At 45.9% G+C, this 18,983-nt stretch overlaps 1 protein-coding gene across 1 annotated transcript; it reads left to right on the top strand.

Moving 5' to 3' along the window:
* Positions 1-540: 540 nt before the first annotated feature.
* On the top strand, positions 541-18,352 carry LOC119461724 (uncharacterized). The gene is made up of 5 exons (XM_037723094.2): positions 541-755; positions 8,043-8,182; positions 12,140-12,207; positions 12,908-12,988; positions 18,085-18,352. Exons 1-5 carry the CDS (start codon positions 627-629, stop codon positions 18,219-18,221), a joined length of 555 nt encoding a protein of 184 aa, XP_037579022.1. The 5' UTR covers positions 541-626; the 3' UTR covers positions 18,222-18,352.
* The last annotated feature ends 631 nt before the right edge of the window (positions 18,353-18,983 follow it).

Here is an 18,983-nt window from a genome sequence, read left to right as displayed (position 1 = left end):
AATAAGTCTACTCGATTCCGTTGAAATTAAAAAAAAATGAAGCGCCAAATTGCGAAAGGAAACTATGCCAATTAATGAAACATTCCGTACTGTCCGTCGTTTCATATTATCGCTTAGTTATCTTAGTATGAAAATGCTTGCTGTCATGAGCGGTGATAAGTTTCTGGGTCAGAAATTAAATAACAGCACGTTGAGTGTACTTGTTCGTTAGAGAACGCCGAGTTATGCCATATTTGCAAGCCTTTTTCCGGCATTGGTGGTCTGCTGTCAAGTGCAAGTGCGGCCGGCATCGATAAGAACTGCGGAAATAAGTAAATTCCGACAAGTATGTCTTTGTTTTTTTTTTGTTTGCTGATAAGAGCAGCGAGTGCTCGCGTGAGTTTAAGTGCACCTGTCTTGAAGTGTGTTTCCTGGCAGAGTGATATGATGTGCATAGCTATGTTGCTAGTTTTAGGAGTCTGATACACAAACAAAACTAGACGGTACGGCTATCAAAAATGTAATAACGTAACAAGTGAAACAAGGCATTTTTTTTTACCTGCAGACTGACGCAATGGCTATACGCGTGGAGTTAAAAACGCCTGCCAACAAGCAGCCCTCTCAGCTGAGTGATCAGAGGCAGTGAGATGCAAAGTTCTAGTACTTTTTCCCTGGTCTTGCTCTTACCAGCCACCCTGGTCATGGGTGAGCTGGGCCCTCCGGGAGGACCCCTGAACCTTGACCACAAGTTGTACGACGCGGCAGACATTATAAAGGTAGCTAGTTCTCCTGAAGATACTACCTTGCAGTGTGCTACTTTCTAACTGTAGAAGCTTATAACTTTTGCACATGGTAGGACAGTGTGACTTGTTTTCTGTGCTCACGAGGGTTTCGACGGGAATTCAGGGCGCAGGCTCCTTTCCCAAGCGTATCACCCCTGAAGGAAGCCGAACGCCAAGCCGGGGTACGCTTGTACCCATTTGAACCAGTGGTAAGAGAATGTTGTTTACAAAGAGCAAAATTATTGAGCGGCTAGGGGGCCATTACTAGATAGTTGACATCGTGATTAGTTTCATACTCGAAGCAAACCCCCAATGTTCAGCTCACCAATTAACTGAGACGCCTTGGTTATTCCTTATTTTACGACTTTTGGTGACCTGTTTGCGGTCGCCCCGATTAGAGGACTTGCATTGTTACCATTGTACCGTGTGTGTGGTAACTCATAAGATTCGTTGCCGTTCGTATTGCGTTATAGTCATTCCACGCCAAGTACCACAGACGTAATGCTTACCATCTAAACATTTACTACTTTTCCCATAGTTATTTTGCAGTATATATTCACAGGAAAAAAATATATATGTATATTTCTTGTGACGTGAAGAGCTTCGAGTGTTTGCGAGAGTATGCGATACATGGTTATGCAAAATAATTACTGTACAAGGCATTTATTGAAATTATTTGATGGGCAATGATACAAACCTTGAAGATGAACAGACACTGGTCGTTTGTCACTATAGCTAAACTTCACATAGTTCCCACGCAATGACTTGAAAGTGTGTCTAAAGATTCGAAATTAGTTATAAAACTTTCTAATTTCTTTCGCTCAGCAGACACAAAAAGGAATGAGTATTTAAAACCCCTTGAATTGGTAGAAGACGAAGAAGAAGATACATTTGTGGCGCGGTTTCAACGCATCGCCACTGCAATTGAGACAGAATTCGGGAGAGTATTCACCTTCACGCTAGGAAAAACACTTTTATGTAGCGCGTATTGATAAGAGTAAGCTGTATCGGGAAGTGTTCATGTTGCTCTACAGTTTTCTCATTCACACTTTTCATGTAATTCTAATATGTTAGAAGTTGAAAAATTGGCGGCCGATCCACGAAGTGAATGCTGATGCTGGGGCGAAGCTCCTTGGACGATTACGGCTGCTGCTCGAGCTTTCGCTTCGGGGTCTTGCTGCCGTTGCCGGCGTGTTGCTGCTTCTCGTGCTCGTAGCTCGGGGTTAGCGTCGCGACGTTGCCGTTGGGCTGCCGCGTCTCGTTCTCTAAGTGTAGGATCAGAGACACGACGTTTGCGCTTTCGTTCGCGCTCCTCCATACTACAGTGCTAAGTGTAGCGACAGCGGCGAGGCGCCGGCGCAACACCTGCGCGCGGTCGGTATGCGCGCTGCGTGCGGTCTGCGAACGGTTCTGCGCAGGACGTCGTGCGCTTGCTCGGAGAGGGGTTTCGGAGCGGCACCGGTATAGCGCAACATCTGTGCGCGGTCGGTATGCGCACTGCGTGCGCGACGGGGAGCTACGACGACGACGGCGGCAACGGACATCGTGAGACTCCTGATAATTATTTACGACTAATTAAGAATTAGGCACAACGCAAATAATCAGTATCTCCAGGCGACGGAAAACACCATTACCTTGATTTGGTCCAGCTACGTGGCATTTGAACATTATTTAAGGTTACGCTAAAGTTAAGTGGGACAACCTCTACCAACTTTAGGTGCTGCGTTCGCTGCTGGCGTTGTGTGCCGCTTCTCCGCTGCCTGGGTTGACCCTTACGGGGCGCGTCCGTCGCCGAAATTCAGGGCGCGTTCCTTGTCGAGATGCGCTGCTCCGTCTTCCCGTCAGATTATAGCCTCGCTTAGAGCCACTGCGCTTGGTCCGAATGATTTTGCTGCGGAAACAGCGCTTGTTGGAAGTCTCCCAAAGACTTTTGTTTCATAACATCTACGTCATTGCCGGACCTGATGGCACCAGGCCCGCCCACTTCAGGCCAGAAGGGTAGCCGTATCTGTCCTGTTTCCGTTTTCGAAAGAAGCGAATGCCGTTGCAGACTTTCCCTACCCTTCATCTCACCTCGGAACAAAAGTTCGGGCGTTGTCTCTGATACCAAGAACCAATATCAAAAATATATCCAAGGAAAAATACGTAGCCTAGCGTAACACACAGGCTGCACGCCATTGTCACTGTCACACTTTGATGTAGCTTTAGTCAGTATGCGCTCTCCTCTCCTGCTAGTTTTCGCCTGAAAGTGATTGAAACATGGACAAGTGCACATACGCGTCAGTTTGTGCGCTTGTATCACTTTTTATAGATATAGGGGTACAATTGAAAAGGTCAAAACGCCACACTTTCTGCGTATCTCTGTACTATTTCAGAACGCTTAAATAAGAGAAATACACGTTGCGTAAAGAGGAGTGGTGCTAGTTATGCTTCCCTGCTGGAAGCATGACTCGGCGCCTACGATTGCAGACGCAGACATTCATAGAATGAGCAATTTGGCTGTTCCGTTTTTCCTTTGCTCGCAGCTGCACTTTTTGAGGCGATTCAAACGCTTATTCACTTCCAAAACTTACGAACATGAATGAGAATCTGAATTGTGATTGACTGGTGTAGCTTCAGGCAGCATACGCTAACACACATGGTTCCTTTGCTCGGGCATAAAAGTGCCCCTAAACCACTTCAGATACTTGTTGAACATTTAAAGTAAACCCGCAAATCACGCTCAGAATGCCGTCACGATCAACGAAATCAAAATAACAATGCCGTCCTCCTCTCCTGGCCTTTCCGGTATCCCCAGCGGTCGTCACGATGTCACCAGGGTGCATCTGGTGATGTCAACGGCGGTGACGATGTCCATTGGTCGAACAAGAACCTACGGCTTGCTGTTAGTCTGCTAGCAGGTACGCACGCTTTCCTGCTCGGCCTCGTGTTGCTCGCTTTATGCGCACTGGCGACATCGCAAGTGCCAAACTGGTAACGTTCCAACACAGGGCTTCTTCGATTTTCTACTTCTGGCTACCCACGGGCTGCCAGAGCCAGCCAGAGCGCCTTCATTTTTCTCGGGTTGCTCCGCCCACTGCGTGACGCACTTCCGCCGCGCGTTCGTTTTACTCGGGCTGGACGCCTCTGGCTACTCGCGGGCTGCCAGAACCTGCCAGGACGATTTTGTTCTGGCTGCTCTGTGGAAGTTCTCTGGCTAGCAGACGACAATGAGAGGCGATGAGCGCTCGCCGCCATCTTTGTGGGGACTTGACGGATTGCAGCGCGGGCGCTTGAGGACTTTTACCTCGCTCAGCCAACTGGCTTGCGTCGAACGCAGGCGCGCGCCGCCCCGGCTGTTGTGGTTTTGGACTTCGTCTCGCGTACTCGTCGGCGCGGTGCGTGGATCGCTGATTGCATACTTCTAGCGTTATGTTACTAGGGTTCTAACGCACCCTTCCGCCTTGCGAGGCGGTGCCATACGAGCGGCGGCGAACCATTTGAAGCTTCCTTTTGTGTGTGTGTATCCCGTGAATGCTTCTTCCCCGCCGTAACAGCGCGTGCGGCGCTGTCACGGTGGGCGCTGTCGATTATGCTTGCATGGTATTTTCATCGTGTTCCGCGCAAGTTGTTCGCGTAGTTGTAGACGCTCAATTGCCACACATCACGGTGCCTTTTCGGTTCATCTTTCTCTAATGGTATCCCTTTTCACATCGCTCTCGTATATGCGGGGATATCTTTTTTCTGCAGGTATATAGCGAAGACATCGCAGCTAGCCCGTGCTCGCTCCGTCTCTCCCTCGTATGCTTGGGTGGCAGCTCGAAACCGCCGTTGATGTTAAAAGAATGCACTGGTTGACATGAATAGTGGCCACACGTATATTAGGTTAATTATTGCTCTCATGATCGACTCAATACTATTTTTTCGCGTAAAGATTTTTCGCTGGTCACAGGTGGCGTGCATTTTTCATGCGCAAGCCGCAGCCCCAGCTCCTTCAGCACAGGAGCGGAATTTAGAGGAGCACTATCAACTGAAACACACTTTCTGAAATCGAATTCAAGCATGTCGATCGGCACGAAATTTTACCCGTTATGATGTACCCGCTTTTTCGTGTCTTATTAAATGACTTCAAATGTCGCCGGTGGGCAACCTCTCGAGGCATCCTCGAGCGATCGCTCTTTCGCGATTATTTACGTGCGATTTTGCGTCTTGGCATCGGACGCGTCGCAGGCCGTTTGTTACGCTGTGCAAAGAGAGATGCCCAGTCGCGCGAAATCTCACAAAAGGGGTCGTATTCCCGAATACAGCTGTATATTTTCAAGGTGGCAAAGCAGAAATGGGCCGACTACGCCGCGCGCGCACGGCTCATGTCGGTCGGTGCCATGCTGGTAGCATGTTTACATTTGTCCCGCGGCCAGCGCTGTCCCGGTGTTCGATTTTGCGAACCTCGGGCCGCTCCGGGTTGTCTTAGGATCCCAGCCCACGTGACTTCCTATGAGAATCGGAACTAGCTGGCTGCCGTCTGGCTGCCAGCGGGCTGCCAGAACTCCGAAAACCGCAGACGCTGACAGTCGTGCTTAGCGGTCTGATTAGCTGCGCGAACAGTCCGACGCCGTTGGCCTTTCTACACGTGCGCGGAACACAGGTTCCACAGCGGCACGCTTCGCATGAGCACGGGCCGGCACGGCAGCAACAGCGGGTAGCCGAGAAGTGCTGAGTCGCGGCCACGGAGGTCGTTACCGGCACGGTAACTCGCCGCACGCCGTTGGCCATTCGCGGGCCGCCGTTCGGCGGCGGTTTTGCTCGCGAACGGCGAGATTTCCTTGCCGTAGAGAGAATGAGACCGGGACCCATTTGTGCGGCAGCCTCACCGCCGCTGATCGCTCGACGGCGCCGATATCGTCGCTACGCCTTTTCCGGTTCACTTCAAAGCTAAAGCGGACTGCGCTTCGGAATGAATTACCGACGCTCACAAGCCGCAATATTTTCTTATCGTTGCTATCGCTCTTCGCAATTATTGTACACAAAGAAGAAAATACGCTGATATTAGCAGCACCGTCGGCTGCGATGCGAGCATAGCCGAGCCGGTCGTCTCCCGTCGGTAGCCGTGCACTGCAGCTGAGGTCGACAAGTATCGGAGCTCTCGTTCATGTTTAACGTTTGGCAGTGGATGACGTTGTTCATAAAATGTATAATTTATGCATCGCTTTCTCTAGAGGAAATTATTTTGCTTGGAACAGAAGCTGCAGCCGATGTTTGTGTCACCGGCGGCGGAGGCGCGCAGCTTCGCGGTCGTCGATTGGCCCGTTCATAGTGCTGCGGGCGGTGCGCCGGCCGAACTGCCGTCTACTTTCGACACCTCTCGCGCGGCAGACGTTCTACGAATTGACCTTCTGGAAGCCAGTTCGCCGTCGGTATATTTGCCACTAGCGTGGGCGTGCCTTCAACGGAAGTGGACAGTGTTTTGAGAAGCGCGTTGACGATGACGTTTGTCACGAGACATTTGGAGGAGCACTCGGCGAGGAGGAGAGACCAGCCGACGAGGAGAGTAGCGAAGGAAAGAGCGAAACGAGCGAGGGCCGTGTTTCTATCATCAAACGCGTGTAACTCCGCTATTACGGCACCATTTTCGGAAAATTCTCGCGGCTACGTGTTCGTTGTAGACTCGCGCACAACCGCAACACCACAACTAAGTTTCGTCCTCTGGGTGGTTTAGGGGGCCTTTAAAGCTCGGACATGCCGAAGAGTTCTGTGACTATTTCTCACCGCGTCCTCTACGTTGTTGAGTTGCATGTGGCTAAATGTCACTCTGCTTCAGTGACATCTGGAAAAACCCCGCATGTCTCTGTCAAGATCCACATTTAGGAGTTTCCTAAATATTTCGTGACTTCTTGTTCATGCTGTGTCATTACTGAGCCTTACTGAACATCTTGAACGATGGGGGTTGCTATTCATATTCTCTTTCTTTTGTTATGCGTTAAGGTAGCCCTCCTAAAGAGATGCATCCATCAGCATGATTCACTTAACTTTCTACCCAACAATTCTTTGACCAACTAAGCATATTCTTGCCGCCTGGGCTATGCTTTCCCAATGCTCTGTCCTTTCAAGGGTAATTCATATTTCATTGCCATATAATACCAAGTCTATTTATGAATATTTTGGCTATTTGTATGGGAATCAGCGCCCAAATATTCTACGGCATGCAAGGGTATGCAAGTTTGGTTCAGAACTAAAATAGCTGTACACATTTGTCCCTGTTATAATAGATTCGACGGAGTCCTCCCGCTTAGTCCTACGGGTCGAGACAGAATGCACAATAAGACGCCAAATATTTGGCAACGAAAGCTGCGTTTCAGTATTGAGCTATTCTTTGCATAAGGTGAACCTCCAGAGATAAGTTAATACATATAGGTAGTGCAGATAATGAGTTGGCTTTAGAAATGCTTGCGCATAACGTTTTTACGCTAGAATAAGAAGTGCTTTTACACTATACATAATTAGTTAGAACAATCTGTGGTAGATAGCACAATGATTGTCCTTGAGCTGTATAAGTTGAAGAGGGGGAAATTACTAGCACTAATAAGAAAAACGGATAATTACCGAAATAACAAAATGACATTACCTACATTCTTAACTACGTACTCGTATTTTGCTTACGGCACAGATCGCAATCGCAATTTCCGACGGGGTATGTATTAACTTCGAAAAAATTCTCAGGATGACACTTTAGGGAAGATATTCATCCCTAAAGTGTGCGCCGGAATGCATTGGCGTTCCAGTTCTGTGCTTGGTTGCATGAGAGAACATTTTGTCAAAAAAATAAGTGAGACAGTGCATTTTTACAACAGGTCTCACGGCGCATATAATAAAACCAGTGGCATCCTCATAAGTCGTTCCTAGTTGTAGTCTCGTAAACTCACCGGTAAGAATTCGTCAATTCCAATTTATACCAGAAAGTAATTAGAATCTAATTAGTAAATGTTTATTAATGGTCTTATAGGCATTCCTTTTTTGTGCAAATAATATCTTGCTTTTGGGGCATCCAAGTCACGAAATAGAATTATCACACCTGCCACAGATAACGTTCTGAAATTCTGCATAACCTGATAGTTTATAAAACCTTTTATACGTGAACACAGTATGCTGGTCAATCACCTGTAAGGAACATATTTTCGCTTGTAGCGAACTTTTATTCAAATGAAGGAATACGCGACGGTAGGATCCCACTCACGTTATCGCTGGCTTTCTTCCTTCAAAGAGTGCTGAGTTTAACAAGACGAATGAAATGTAATTTCTTTGCAGTTAATATCGACCTTCGACTATCTTGTGGCTATATCTGATGCGGACAACGACACAATTTTTGAGTGTATGTCTGCCAAGCGAGTGGAATTTGATCCCGAAGTATTGTCAGCCACGTATCTCTGGGTGTTCCCGTCAACAGGGTAAGCACAATCTACTAGGAGCATAAAAAACGTGTCAAGCGAAAAGAACAAGGAAGATATCCTGATATATGTAGGTCTCGGTTAAGTATCCAACACTCACTCGCCTTTAGCGGTTCTGATATACCAGAATACGTGTCTACCGTACTGTGTATATTAATGTGTAATCCAGATACATGCATAAATAATAACTGCGCTGTAGAAAATACAGTACTTCATACTCCTAGCTGCACTGCGGCTGATGATGATGATGATGATGTCTTCAGCACATGGCTCGTACCCACTTCGGGGGATTGGCCAAGAATTGAGCATAACTCCGGCTCATAATAGTTATTCGTCTTCTTTGTTCTCGTATGAATCGTAACATCATATGCCCAATTGTCAGTGATCACTTCTTCCTTGGGCGTACGCTCTTACCGTCACAATGTGCTCTATAATAATCACATCAGTATCGCCGCGCTGTAATTGTTGGAGCCTAGAACGCTTACAATATATTCGCGTATTTAACTTCCAAAGAACATTTTTATACGAGCCAACTGTAGCCTCTCTATTGCAGTTTTTCCTAAAGGCCGCTATGTTTGTGTATCTGCGTCACAGAGACAAATAGAAATGTGTCACAACGTTGCCGGCTGTCGAGGTAGTCTATATTGCCATTCTTTTTCATAGTTTTCATAAATACCGTATCAGGTGCGGCTGTATAATTATTACACAGAGTCATGCCTGCTCTCCGTACTGATGGGAATGCTTGTTTTATGTGATATATGTAATCAATCTTTGAACACCGCAATTACTAGATGGTGGCCTGTTAATGAGCCAAAGTACAGCACGAGGCAATTTTCAACGTGCTGGTTGCTGACCAAAAACGCTACAAAGCATAATATGTGGGTAAGATGTGTGGTTACAAAAAAAAAATCACCAGCCCTTCCCCTGTCGACAAAACGGGCGTAGGCGAAGCTTGTCGTGTGTGTTTCTGACCTTCGTGCTGATTTTCTTTATTTATCTCTCTTTCTCTCTCTTCCTTTCTCTATCTCCTTTCTTCCATTCTCTCTCTATTTCTCGTTCTTTCTCTGACCTTCGTGGTGACTTTCTTTATCTCTCTTTCTTTCTCTTTATGTCTCTCTATTTTTTCTTCTCTCTCTATTTCTTTCTTTCTGTCCCTCTCTATTTGTCTCGTTCTCTTTCTCTGTTTCTTTCTCTGGCCTTCGTGATGACTTTCTTTCTCTCTTTCTCTCTCTCTTTCTCACTCTCTCTTTCTTTCTCTTTCTTTCTTTTTCTCTTCCTTTCTCTGTTTCTTTCTCTCTCTTTCTCTTTTTGTTCCTGGTATGTGCCATTCAGCTTGGACCTTTTCTGCACTATCACCAGGATCGGCCCACTTTTCAGCGTCACACCACCACCACCACCACCACCGCCGACACTTGTGAGCCTACAAAGCTTAGCTTAAAAAATCGCAGTTTCGCCCGAAAGGCGAAGCACCAATAGCGATTGTAAATTAGTAGAGAGCTATTTAGAGTAAGGCTAGTAGTTTTATCTGCTGTATAAACATGGACGTTCGCTTAGGTTAGTGCGTTAGGACGTACATTAGTGCGTACGCTTACTAACTGAATTAGCAAGCATGGTGTCAGCGTGCACAAGCAAACATGAATAGGTCACACTAGATGACCACACACAACCGCTGTCAAAACGGTGGCTAAGCAAGCGCGGCCGCAGCAGTGAGCGAAGGTTAGTGCGGCCTATCGCTTCAACGGAAACTGAGCGGCCAAAGCGCAGCACATACAATGGTAGGAGTCGTGTGCAGATCGCTTTCAAGATACGGTGCGCGCGAGTGCCCACAGCCGCGCAAAGTACAAGTACGCAGTTGCTGGCAGTTCCTACCACGCTGCCTTGTCAATTTGCTCCTTTCGCGTGCGAGATTGCGTCACCAGTTCCCCTTGCGCCCGGTCGCAAGATACACAGTTGGTGCCACAGCATAACGTCACCCCCGCCCTCTTCCATCTCCCCACGGCCTTTCGCTCAACGGAAGACGTCGCGTTTGCTCTCCACCGTGCGTTCGTTCTCCTTGAAAGCACGCGTCCCTCGCGTGCTTTCGCGCGCACATACAGCATACGGAGTAGCGACGATTTTATCGCCCTTAGACTTTATGCGGAACCTCACGGTGATGGCGACGCCGACAGCACTAATCCGCTTGGAGTGCCCATATAATTGCTATCGCAATAAGATTCTCCGACGAATATGATACTGCCAAATGCGAAATTTGAGCACTCTATACGCGTTTTTATTTCACGATATATTGGCTGGCGTGAACAATCTGTCTCGTGCGGCACGTCCGAAACGGAGCGAAGTGCGGCGAGACTGCCTCCCTAATCGGGAGATCGCGAGATGCAGCGCGTCGCTGACGCGTGGGTGCGGCTCACAGCTGTCGCAGCAGACAGACCTCCGCTCATGCAGCGCTTTGGAAAATGGTGACGCGTAGAGTGAATCGATGGGCGAGCCCCCGCGAACGGAGCGTAGGCGAGCGTGCGCATCGCGGCACCCTAAAGACGCGCGCTACTCTAGCGCCATGTCGTTGCCATCATCGCCATAGGCAGTTCTGCGCGGCACTACGCTTTTCTTCTCACTATTTCGCCATACCCTCCTCCACTTTGCTCCTCGCGCTCTCTTCACTCTCGCCGTCCTTCATCACCCGCGGCTCTCCGCGTTCGCTCTCATCTTTCGTTGTGCTCGTTGGCTTGGTTACGAGGATGACGCCGATATTCGCCACAGGAACGGGCACCCAAAAGTTACTCTCTAAAAGTGCTTTCGCACTAATTGGAACCGAAAGTTGGTTTTCAAGATTTCATGAACTACCATGTCAAGATACTACCGACGGGATCCTTCTTAGGCAGGCATTTGGCGGAATCGGATGACGTCTGTGAATGTACCCGATTCCTAGTCCATGATTTTGTTTTCGCACCTGCACGCGCAGAACATTCTAGCAAACAGTATTTCCGGTCAGTAAGATTTGCTTAGCTATGTAGGCTTAAAGTTCGACCTATATCCTGTTTACAGCGGCGGTAGATAACCACACATTTAACGCAGAAGTTCCTAAGTCCCTGTAACATGTGATTCTCGGCTATGCAAGTTTTACTACTGACGGAATAATAGACACCAGATCTTTTCTAGCGCTACAACATCAAATGGACGTTATCCCTGACACAAATTTCAGGTTTATATATTTAGACATACCACCTATTTACCTTTCTCATGGACGGAAGGAATGCGCGTACGCTCGAAAGAAACTGGTAATAATGCAGCCAGTTGCTTAATTCTTTGAGGTTGTTATTTGTGAAGAGAGAGAAGCTTCAATATCGACTGCGACGGCCTAATGGGGCAAACCATGAAATTAAAGAACCCTAGCCGTACTGAGATTTCAATGTACTCTGAAGAACAGTATGCAATGAGGACTAATACAGAATCCTTTAGCAATATGTTCAGCAATCTGTAGCAATATGTTAAGAAAAATGCTTCAGATTTCGCTTGCTCAATTTCCAGGAGAGATCGCTGTTTGCTTTTATATGTCCATTCACATATAAAGTATTCGCGAATTTATTTGCTAATGTTTTCAAATATGACACAAAACGGCGTTTGTCGGCGGCGGAAAGATATTTCTTATGATGGAGATATGAAGTACCTCAACATTTTTTCCTTAGCAAACACAAATACTATCATGAAGCGGTGCATGTACAATAAATAGCGCAACATCGGCAATTGTGTGTTTTCCATATGAAGCGAGTTGCCTCCTAACTACTTCTGAACGATTATATGTATGAAATTCTGGTTTCCAGGATGGCTATAAAGAAAAGAACATTCACGGTTATAGAATGGCAAGCTGGTGCCTGGTCGCTTATGGGCTAAGAAGGGATGGTCAGCAGCACGTTATTGACGCATACAATGAATTCATAGCAATATGCACTTTATCTCCAGGGTTGAAGTTCCCATTTATATACATCTGGGTGGCCCCCTAGGGAAAGTGCAGTTTACGATACCACAAGGTAAGAAAAATACCTGGTTTTGCAGCACCTGCGTTAACACCGTTCACTCTGTCGAGTTCTAGCACCATCCAGTGGGCACTCAAGTTTATCTTTTGAGAGTTGGCCAATTTATTTGAGAAAGGTGTGGAGTTCATTACGTTTGCTCTATGTATGATCTGCTAGAAATGCACGCTGTACACTTGGCGATTATCAGACATGTTTTCGCCTACTGAGAAAAAGCGCAATGTGAACTGAAGAAACGCCTAATTGCGTTTAAGTAAAAAGTATATCACACACTGCTTATATATAGGCATATTAATAAATGATATATTTCGCATTGCTCACTATTGCTACGCATGCATTGAAAACTAAGTGATGGCTTCATGCAAAGATTCTTCAAGCATAGAACATAAAGTTGTGCATAAGTAAATGTAGCACGAGTTCACAACATGCCCTTACGTTCATATTTATTGAATTAAGTGCAAACAGTGCTTTTATTTTCAGACAATTGCAGATGCCATCTTTATTTACTCCTTTACAGCGTTTCAAAGTATGCTCAACTTAAATTTTTCATGGTTGTACCGCGAATGCGGTACAACTATGCACCGATGCTGAAATTTCAAAACATGCTTTATTGACAAGGCAATAAAAAGCGTATCAATGTGTTAGAAGTAAGCCATTGAAACCTTCAAACTTTATTTTCTTTTATGAAATCTTGCAGATAAAATTCCCAGGGAAGGCATTGTATACTATTCAAACTACAAGAACTGCGTGGTGGTTGAGGCGGAGTTGTACGGACAGCGTAAGGAATGAGATGAAGATGCCTTCATTTGTGTGTGTATGTGTGTGAGTGTGCGTGTGCGTGTGTTCTTCTTCTTCTTTCTGGCGTCTTACGTGCCAGAACCAGTTCTGATTATGAGGCACGTCGTAGTGGAAGGCTCCGGATTAATTTTGGCCACCTGGTGTGTGCGTGCGTGTGCGTGTGTGTTTGTGTGTATGCACGCTCGACGCGTGATTAATAACAGTCATAATGCCGAGTAATGAAACAAGCTGCACAAAGATTAAAATTACGGACTGTAGCAGGATGTGTGTTAACACAAAGCTCTGAGAGACTCTACACCAATAAAAATAATGTTCCGAGAGACCATACCAAACAAAATGCAATGACCACGTACTGACAAGATGCTGCGAATGGCATATAAGTTGCAATTTGGTCTCACGTGGAGGAAATTATGGATCACACAGAATGCAAAAAAATACTTCTTTATGCCGTCGGAAAAAATATTGCCGTTGAAAAATCCTTGAGTCGTTTGTACTGGACTCGGAAGTACAGACTGGCTTCTACGCCTGGCCATACAAGCAGCAATCAGCCCTTTAGAAAACAGGAAGTTCCAGTGAGAAGACACGCTTCGCGAATTTTCCATTGGCGTGTGATGACAGGAGGACGAGAGAAAACGTAAAAAACGGAAGAATCACATAGCGCTAAATTTTATGAATCAAGCTCGAGCACTGCCACAAGCTAAAAGAATCACGTGGTTTCATCCCTACTAGCGCTGCAAGGGTACGCCTGTGTGCTAATTAGCGGCCAGAAAATCATGGGAGAATAATTCAGGATGACCACTCTGGAATTTCTCACTTTTCAGCGCTCTCTGCCTGTGCCACCTAAATCGCATATGGTGCAAGCTATGCAAGTCTCGGTTAGGATAAGCACAGAAACGGGAGAAAACAAAATTTCTGATTGTATTACGTGACTGCTGTAATACAATTAGAACATGAGATTATTATAGAAGCCACAAGTTCTCATAACCCTTCGGACACTTAAGCAATGAGGGCTATGCAAGCATTGGAAAGTTTTAGACGTAGGTCGGCGAAAATGATCAGGTAGGTGTACTCACACTCACTCACACTCAAAGCCAGCCGTCAGTGCGAATGAGCCCCATTGAGTGCAAGTAGGGTTTGAGTCTGAAAGGGAATTAATCATACTCTGTCTGAGTGGATGTGAGCCTTCATCTAAATGTGTTAACTCAGTGTAAGTGTAAGCTTCTATAGTAGCTGGTATGTCGGTTTATGTCGGCCTGTGTTCAAGTGTTCCGAAGTTTCAGTGCATCAGAGCTTGTGCGAGCCTGAGTGAGCTTAAGAAACTGCGTAAGAAATTATGTTCCAGGTATTTTTTTAGTCAATGCGATGTCTAACGAGGGTGAGTGGCCTATAATTAAGTAATACTCACTGAATAGGTCATGCTATGAGTTTGAGTAAGTTAGATAAACTACGTATTTACTTACCATGTAGGTCACTACTTTTTTTGAGGGGGGGGGGGGATAACTATTTTTCTAAGTCGAGTGTCGGCTTAGATTCGGTGATGCCGTTTGGTTACAACTGCACGACGCCTAACATGATCGGCCAAATTATGATGGGAAGAACTAAACAAATTTTTCATACGTAAAGCAACATAGGCAGCTTTCACCGGACTACTCTAACAATTCGCATAAATACGGTAGCAGTTCATAACCCATGAGTCAGGTGAGCCCGCCAGGTAGGATTCGGTTGCTCAGAGTGTGAGTTAGGTATCGTTAGTCCCTCTCAGAGTAAGATGTGCTGAGACCTGATCTTGGACAGTTTCAGTCTGTGTGGGACCGCTTAACGATTTTAGTGAGCCTCAGTGAGCGCTAAAACTGACGTCATATTTTATAGTGCTTTTAGGAGCGAAGCTCCTTATAGCGGCACCCGTTCCGTCCCCGTCGTAGTAGTAGTAGTGTGTAACCAGTCTGAGAAAAATGATAAAAAAAATCCGAAGTTGTGTCCGTAGCGCGGAATTGAACCAGGGACCCCTCGCTTCCGAGCGCGCGGCGTTAGCCCACTACGCCACGAAGCGCACATAGACACACGCACCACGATGGCAATAAATACCCAACATTAACGAAAGGCCGCGTTTCTAGCGCGTTTCTAACGCGTTTGTGCTAGCGCGTTACGGCCCGTGCAAGAAGCTGGTGTAAGACGCTGTGGCCTCTCCGCCTTACCTTCAACGCGTTTCGAACGCGCTGCCCAAGGTGGTGGCAAGTCAAGTTCAAGTCGAGGAGCGTTTATGAATACGGGGGGTATACTCTCTCAGCAGTCATGTGATGGCGTCGGCAAACGCGGTGCACGTTCCGGCATGTGTAAATGGCTGCGTAAGACGCTGTGGCCGCTCCCCCTTACTAGAGAGTACTGCACGTTTCTAACGCGTTTCTGCTAGCGTCCCCTTAAGCGGGAGATCCGATGATTCCCTCCGGAGCTTCGCCCACTCATCAGCATTCACCCCGTGGATATGCTGTGATTTTTTTAGTGAACCCGGGACTGAAAGCGAAATCCACGAGGGGCCAACGAGGCTGGAACCTTTTATTAGGTGCTCCAAAAGCTAAAAACGTCTTCCTTTCCGATGACGTAGGAAAACGAATAGAACGCTCCCCAAACAGCGGCTGAGGCAAAAAGAAGCTGAAATGAACCCCTAGAAGAATTCATGTTTTAGGCAAGGTTGATGGTTGGGCGAAGACTATACCGCAGAAACTTATCTAAAGAGCCTGCGTATGTCACCGATTTCAGAGAGATTCCAGGTATGGCCATGTGCTTGCTGGTAGCAGGTCGACGGGTATTAGCCAAAGCCGAAGGAAGGAAAATGCGAGAACAAGCAATAGAGCACAACATTGGTAATAAAGATCGGCAGCAGAGAAAATAATCTACATGCTCTTCAGTGATGAGTTGTCGCATCTTGCTCAAAAGCTTCAGGCCTACCAGTCTTGTCAATCCTAAAACAAAAACAGCGGCGTAAGACATTCGTAATCCTGTACTATGGCAGGTAACAAACTACGCAAAACAAAAAATTCGATTCCGGCGACGTTCGCTGTTAAATAACTTGCAACAACAAAGTGGGGTCGTCCTTGGAAACATATAAATGCAAAAAGTTCTTGACATGTTCTTGCAACAAATCTTATTTCTCCTTGGTTTTACGAAACTTTGTAATGTTTTTAGGTTGATCCTTTTAATTGTTGAACTGTTTGATAGGTTACCATATCACATTGCCGGGCTACCTATTTTTCTTTAGAAAAGGTTTCTTGAGCTAAAATAGCTTGTTAGACATAAGGTTGCCTCTCAGTTCTGTGTTCAATAAATTTCAACCATCTTTGTAACATCTTGCCGATGCATTCTGTTTTGTTCTGCGAACTGTCCGTGGCCGTCATGAGGAGGGCGTAGCCACTTCTCCGAGCTACTCGGTGTAATACCTTTTTGTGACTGCTCCTTTCTTTCTTTGAAGGAAAGACAAATAAAGCACTGAACTGAATAGAATTGCATTGAATAAAAAATTGTGCTGAAAATACTGTGCTAAGGCAAGCATTTTGATTTTGTAACGTGGCTATGGGCTGCATCCTTTTCATCAACTGTTTTAATTTCTCTATTTTCTTGCATTGTCATTGCCTTGTCGACTGTGTTGCCCCTCCTCCATGGGCCAGTATGTTGGCCTGCAGTATGAATAAATTAATAAATAACAATTTGCAGTTGTAGAATTCATGAACACTGAAAAATGTACTCGGGACAATGCTTAAAAAAGCCTCGATGATAACCAAGCAAGCAGGAAGTGCCTGCTCTGGACAGCCCAAATATACCATATCGCTGCCAAAACTGAAACGACGAGCGTTGGCACAACGCTTTAACAAATCTGCACAAGAAATAGTGTTTATTAGGCTTCCACTTACCGAAAGCACACTTAATCTTATTTTATAGCATAATGAGCATGGACATGACTCTTTTTATCCTGTGTTCGAAGTCCACAAGACTGCCGGGCAGAAAAAAACCGACGAGGTTTTTCGTTACTATAAGCGAGGAGAGTAGCTGCATTTTGTTTTCGCTCACAAGTCAGTTAAAAAAGTTCGGATTCCGCGAGAACTAAACAGAATGATCAACCCTGTGGCCGTGCTTAAATGCCAATCTCAGTTGGTAATGATCTTAGAGTAAGTTGCTAGGGCAGGAGACATTCCAAAAATATCTGGGAGAAAAATAAGGTACTCTGTTCAGGCGTGACATCATTATTCATGACGAATAGTAGCAAATATAAGCTGTAAGACTCTCGCATAAGTAATACCAGGCAACGTAGGTGTGTCTGCGCATATCAGAGCAATCGAAATGTTTTTTTGTGGTAATAATAGCTAATAAGGGGGGGGGAGGGGGGGGCTAAAACTTAAGACGAGAGAAAATTGGCATTGAAAGCCATCCGATGAGACAAATGATATAAAATACAGAGAAGGTAATTGCAGACTGAACACTAAGATGCCTCACTAAGAATCGTGACCGACATACCCTTGTCTGGAGCGCTTGCTTGCTATACAGCGCAAACACGAATGCGGGTAGCGAGTTGCCTTCATATATTTTGTGGTCTAGCTGCCATTACATCACATTCTGTTTTGCGGTTTTTAAAGAATTAGTCAATTGTTCACTGCGAGTTTCTTATCACACTCTATTCAGAAAAAATGCTGAACCTAGTGACCTCCCAGGCCTCTTCCCGTAGAAAAAGAATTGAAATTATTGAAAATGTTAAGATATCCATGACCATGATAATATCGACAAAGCCGCCGTTTGGGGGTGATGTTTTACAGGAAAGCGAATGTTTTCTATCTATTCATCCTCACAAAATAATGTTCGGCCAGGAGTGAAATGCTAATTGAATATTTTACAGCAATACACAAGTTTCAACAAACTTGATATTAGTCGAGTCTCTCTTAACGTCATTTTAAACCTTATTGCAATCGTTCTCCAAATACAAACGGCTCTAATGCCAAGCCGTGAAGCACAAAAAGCAATGTACATATGGAATGCTAGTAAAAACATGTGCTGTAATGGTTTTGCTTTCTTTTTTATCGTGATGAACAGAATGCGTACTGTGGACCAGTACAGATGTTAAGGACAACGTGCCGCAAGACTGCATCGACAACTTTGTGGACACGTGCGGAGTAATTGTGCCAAAGCACAGCCGAGACTTGTGCCCGGACGGCGAAGGCGACTACTAGTGTCGAAAGCGCCGCTCCAACAGATGATATTATAAGAAGCAAGTTCGTTAAGCTCATCAGGAGAATAACGGTGTATAGGTATACACGAAAAATAAACTTCATGCAGTGAAGCAATGCATGGCGGACCGACTTATTTAGATGTCTAGTAATGTTAACGCGATAGCGTCTATAGGGCCCCGTGTCGCCGAAAATCCGGCGTCGGCAACCGGCGTGTGATCGCTGGTTGCAGAGAAAATCATCCAACCACATCGACCACGCAGGCCCTTCAAGGGGGGCGCAAGGTTTTGGTGAACAAGAATTGAATTTCTCGCAGTGAAATCTGTCAGAAAAATGGTAAAGTACGGCTGTACCATTAGGCGTCGGATTCGCCGTCGGATTGTTTACCAATCGGCGTCGTATTGTAATTTGAATGTACGAGAAAACCTAATTATGCTACGAGGAAACTTAAACATTTCTACCCGACCTGCGCACGTCGGGGCAATAGCGCACAATTAATGAAATAATAAAAAAAGGTGCAACGGCCTTCACATTTTAGTTAGTATAAGACCACTTATTTTGCCCCTGAAAAAACGTCTTTGCAGCAGTGCATTTTAGTTTAAACGTGAAGCCGATTTTAAGGAGGTTGGTGTAAGCTTGGTCGTTGTAAGTTGGCGTTCCCACGTTCAGTGTTGCAGTGAATGAAGCCTACTTGCCGTATGCGAACGATGCGATACGAACGGGTCCCCATAACGCTATCGCAGTCTACTCTTAAAGGCGAAGCTT

This window comes from Dermacentor silvarum, chromosome 8 (assembly GCF_013339745.2).
Source record: "Dermacentor silvarum isolate Dsil-2018 chromosome 8, BIME_Dsil_1.4, whole genome shotgun sequence".
Classification (NCBI taxonomy): domain Eukaryota; kingdom Metazoa; phylum Arthropoda; class Arachnida; order Ixodida; family Ixodidae; genus Dermacentor; species Dermacentor silvarum.
This window is presented reverse-complemented; position numbering and strand designations above follow the sequence as displayed.

Coding starts and splice junctions, on each gene's coding strand:
- LOC119461724 (XM_037723094.2), top strand. CDS start 627: ATGCAAAGTTCTAGTACTTTTTCCCTGGTCTTGCTCTTACCAGCCACC. Junction 12,208..12,907: donor GCAGTTTACGATACCACAAG/GTAAGAAAAATA, acceptor GAAATCTTGCAG/ATAAAATTCCCAGGGAAGGC. Junction 12,989..18,084: donor GGCGGAGTTGTACGGACAGC/GTAAGGAATGAG, acceptor CGTGATGAACAG/AATGCGTACTGTGGACCAGT.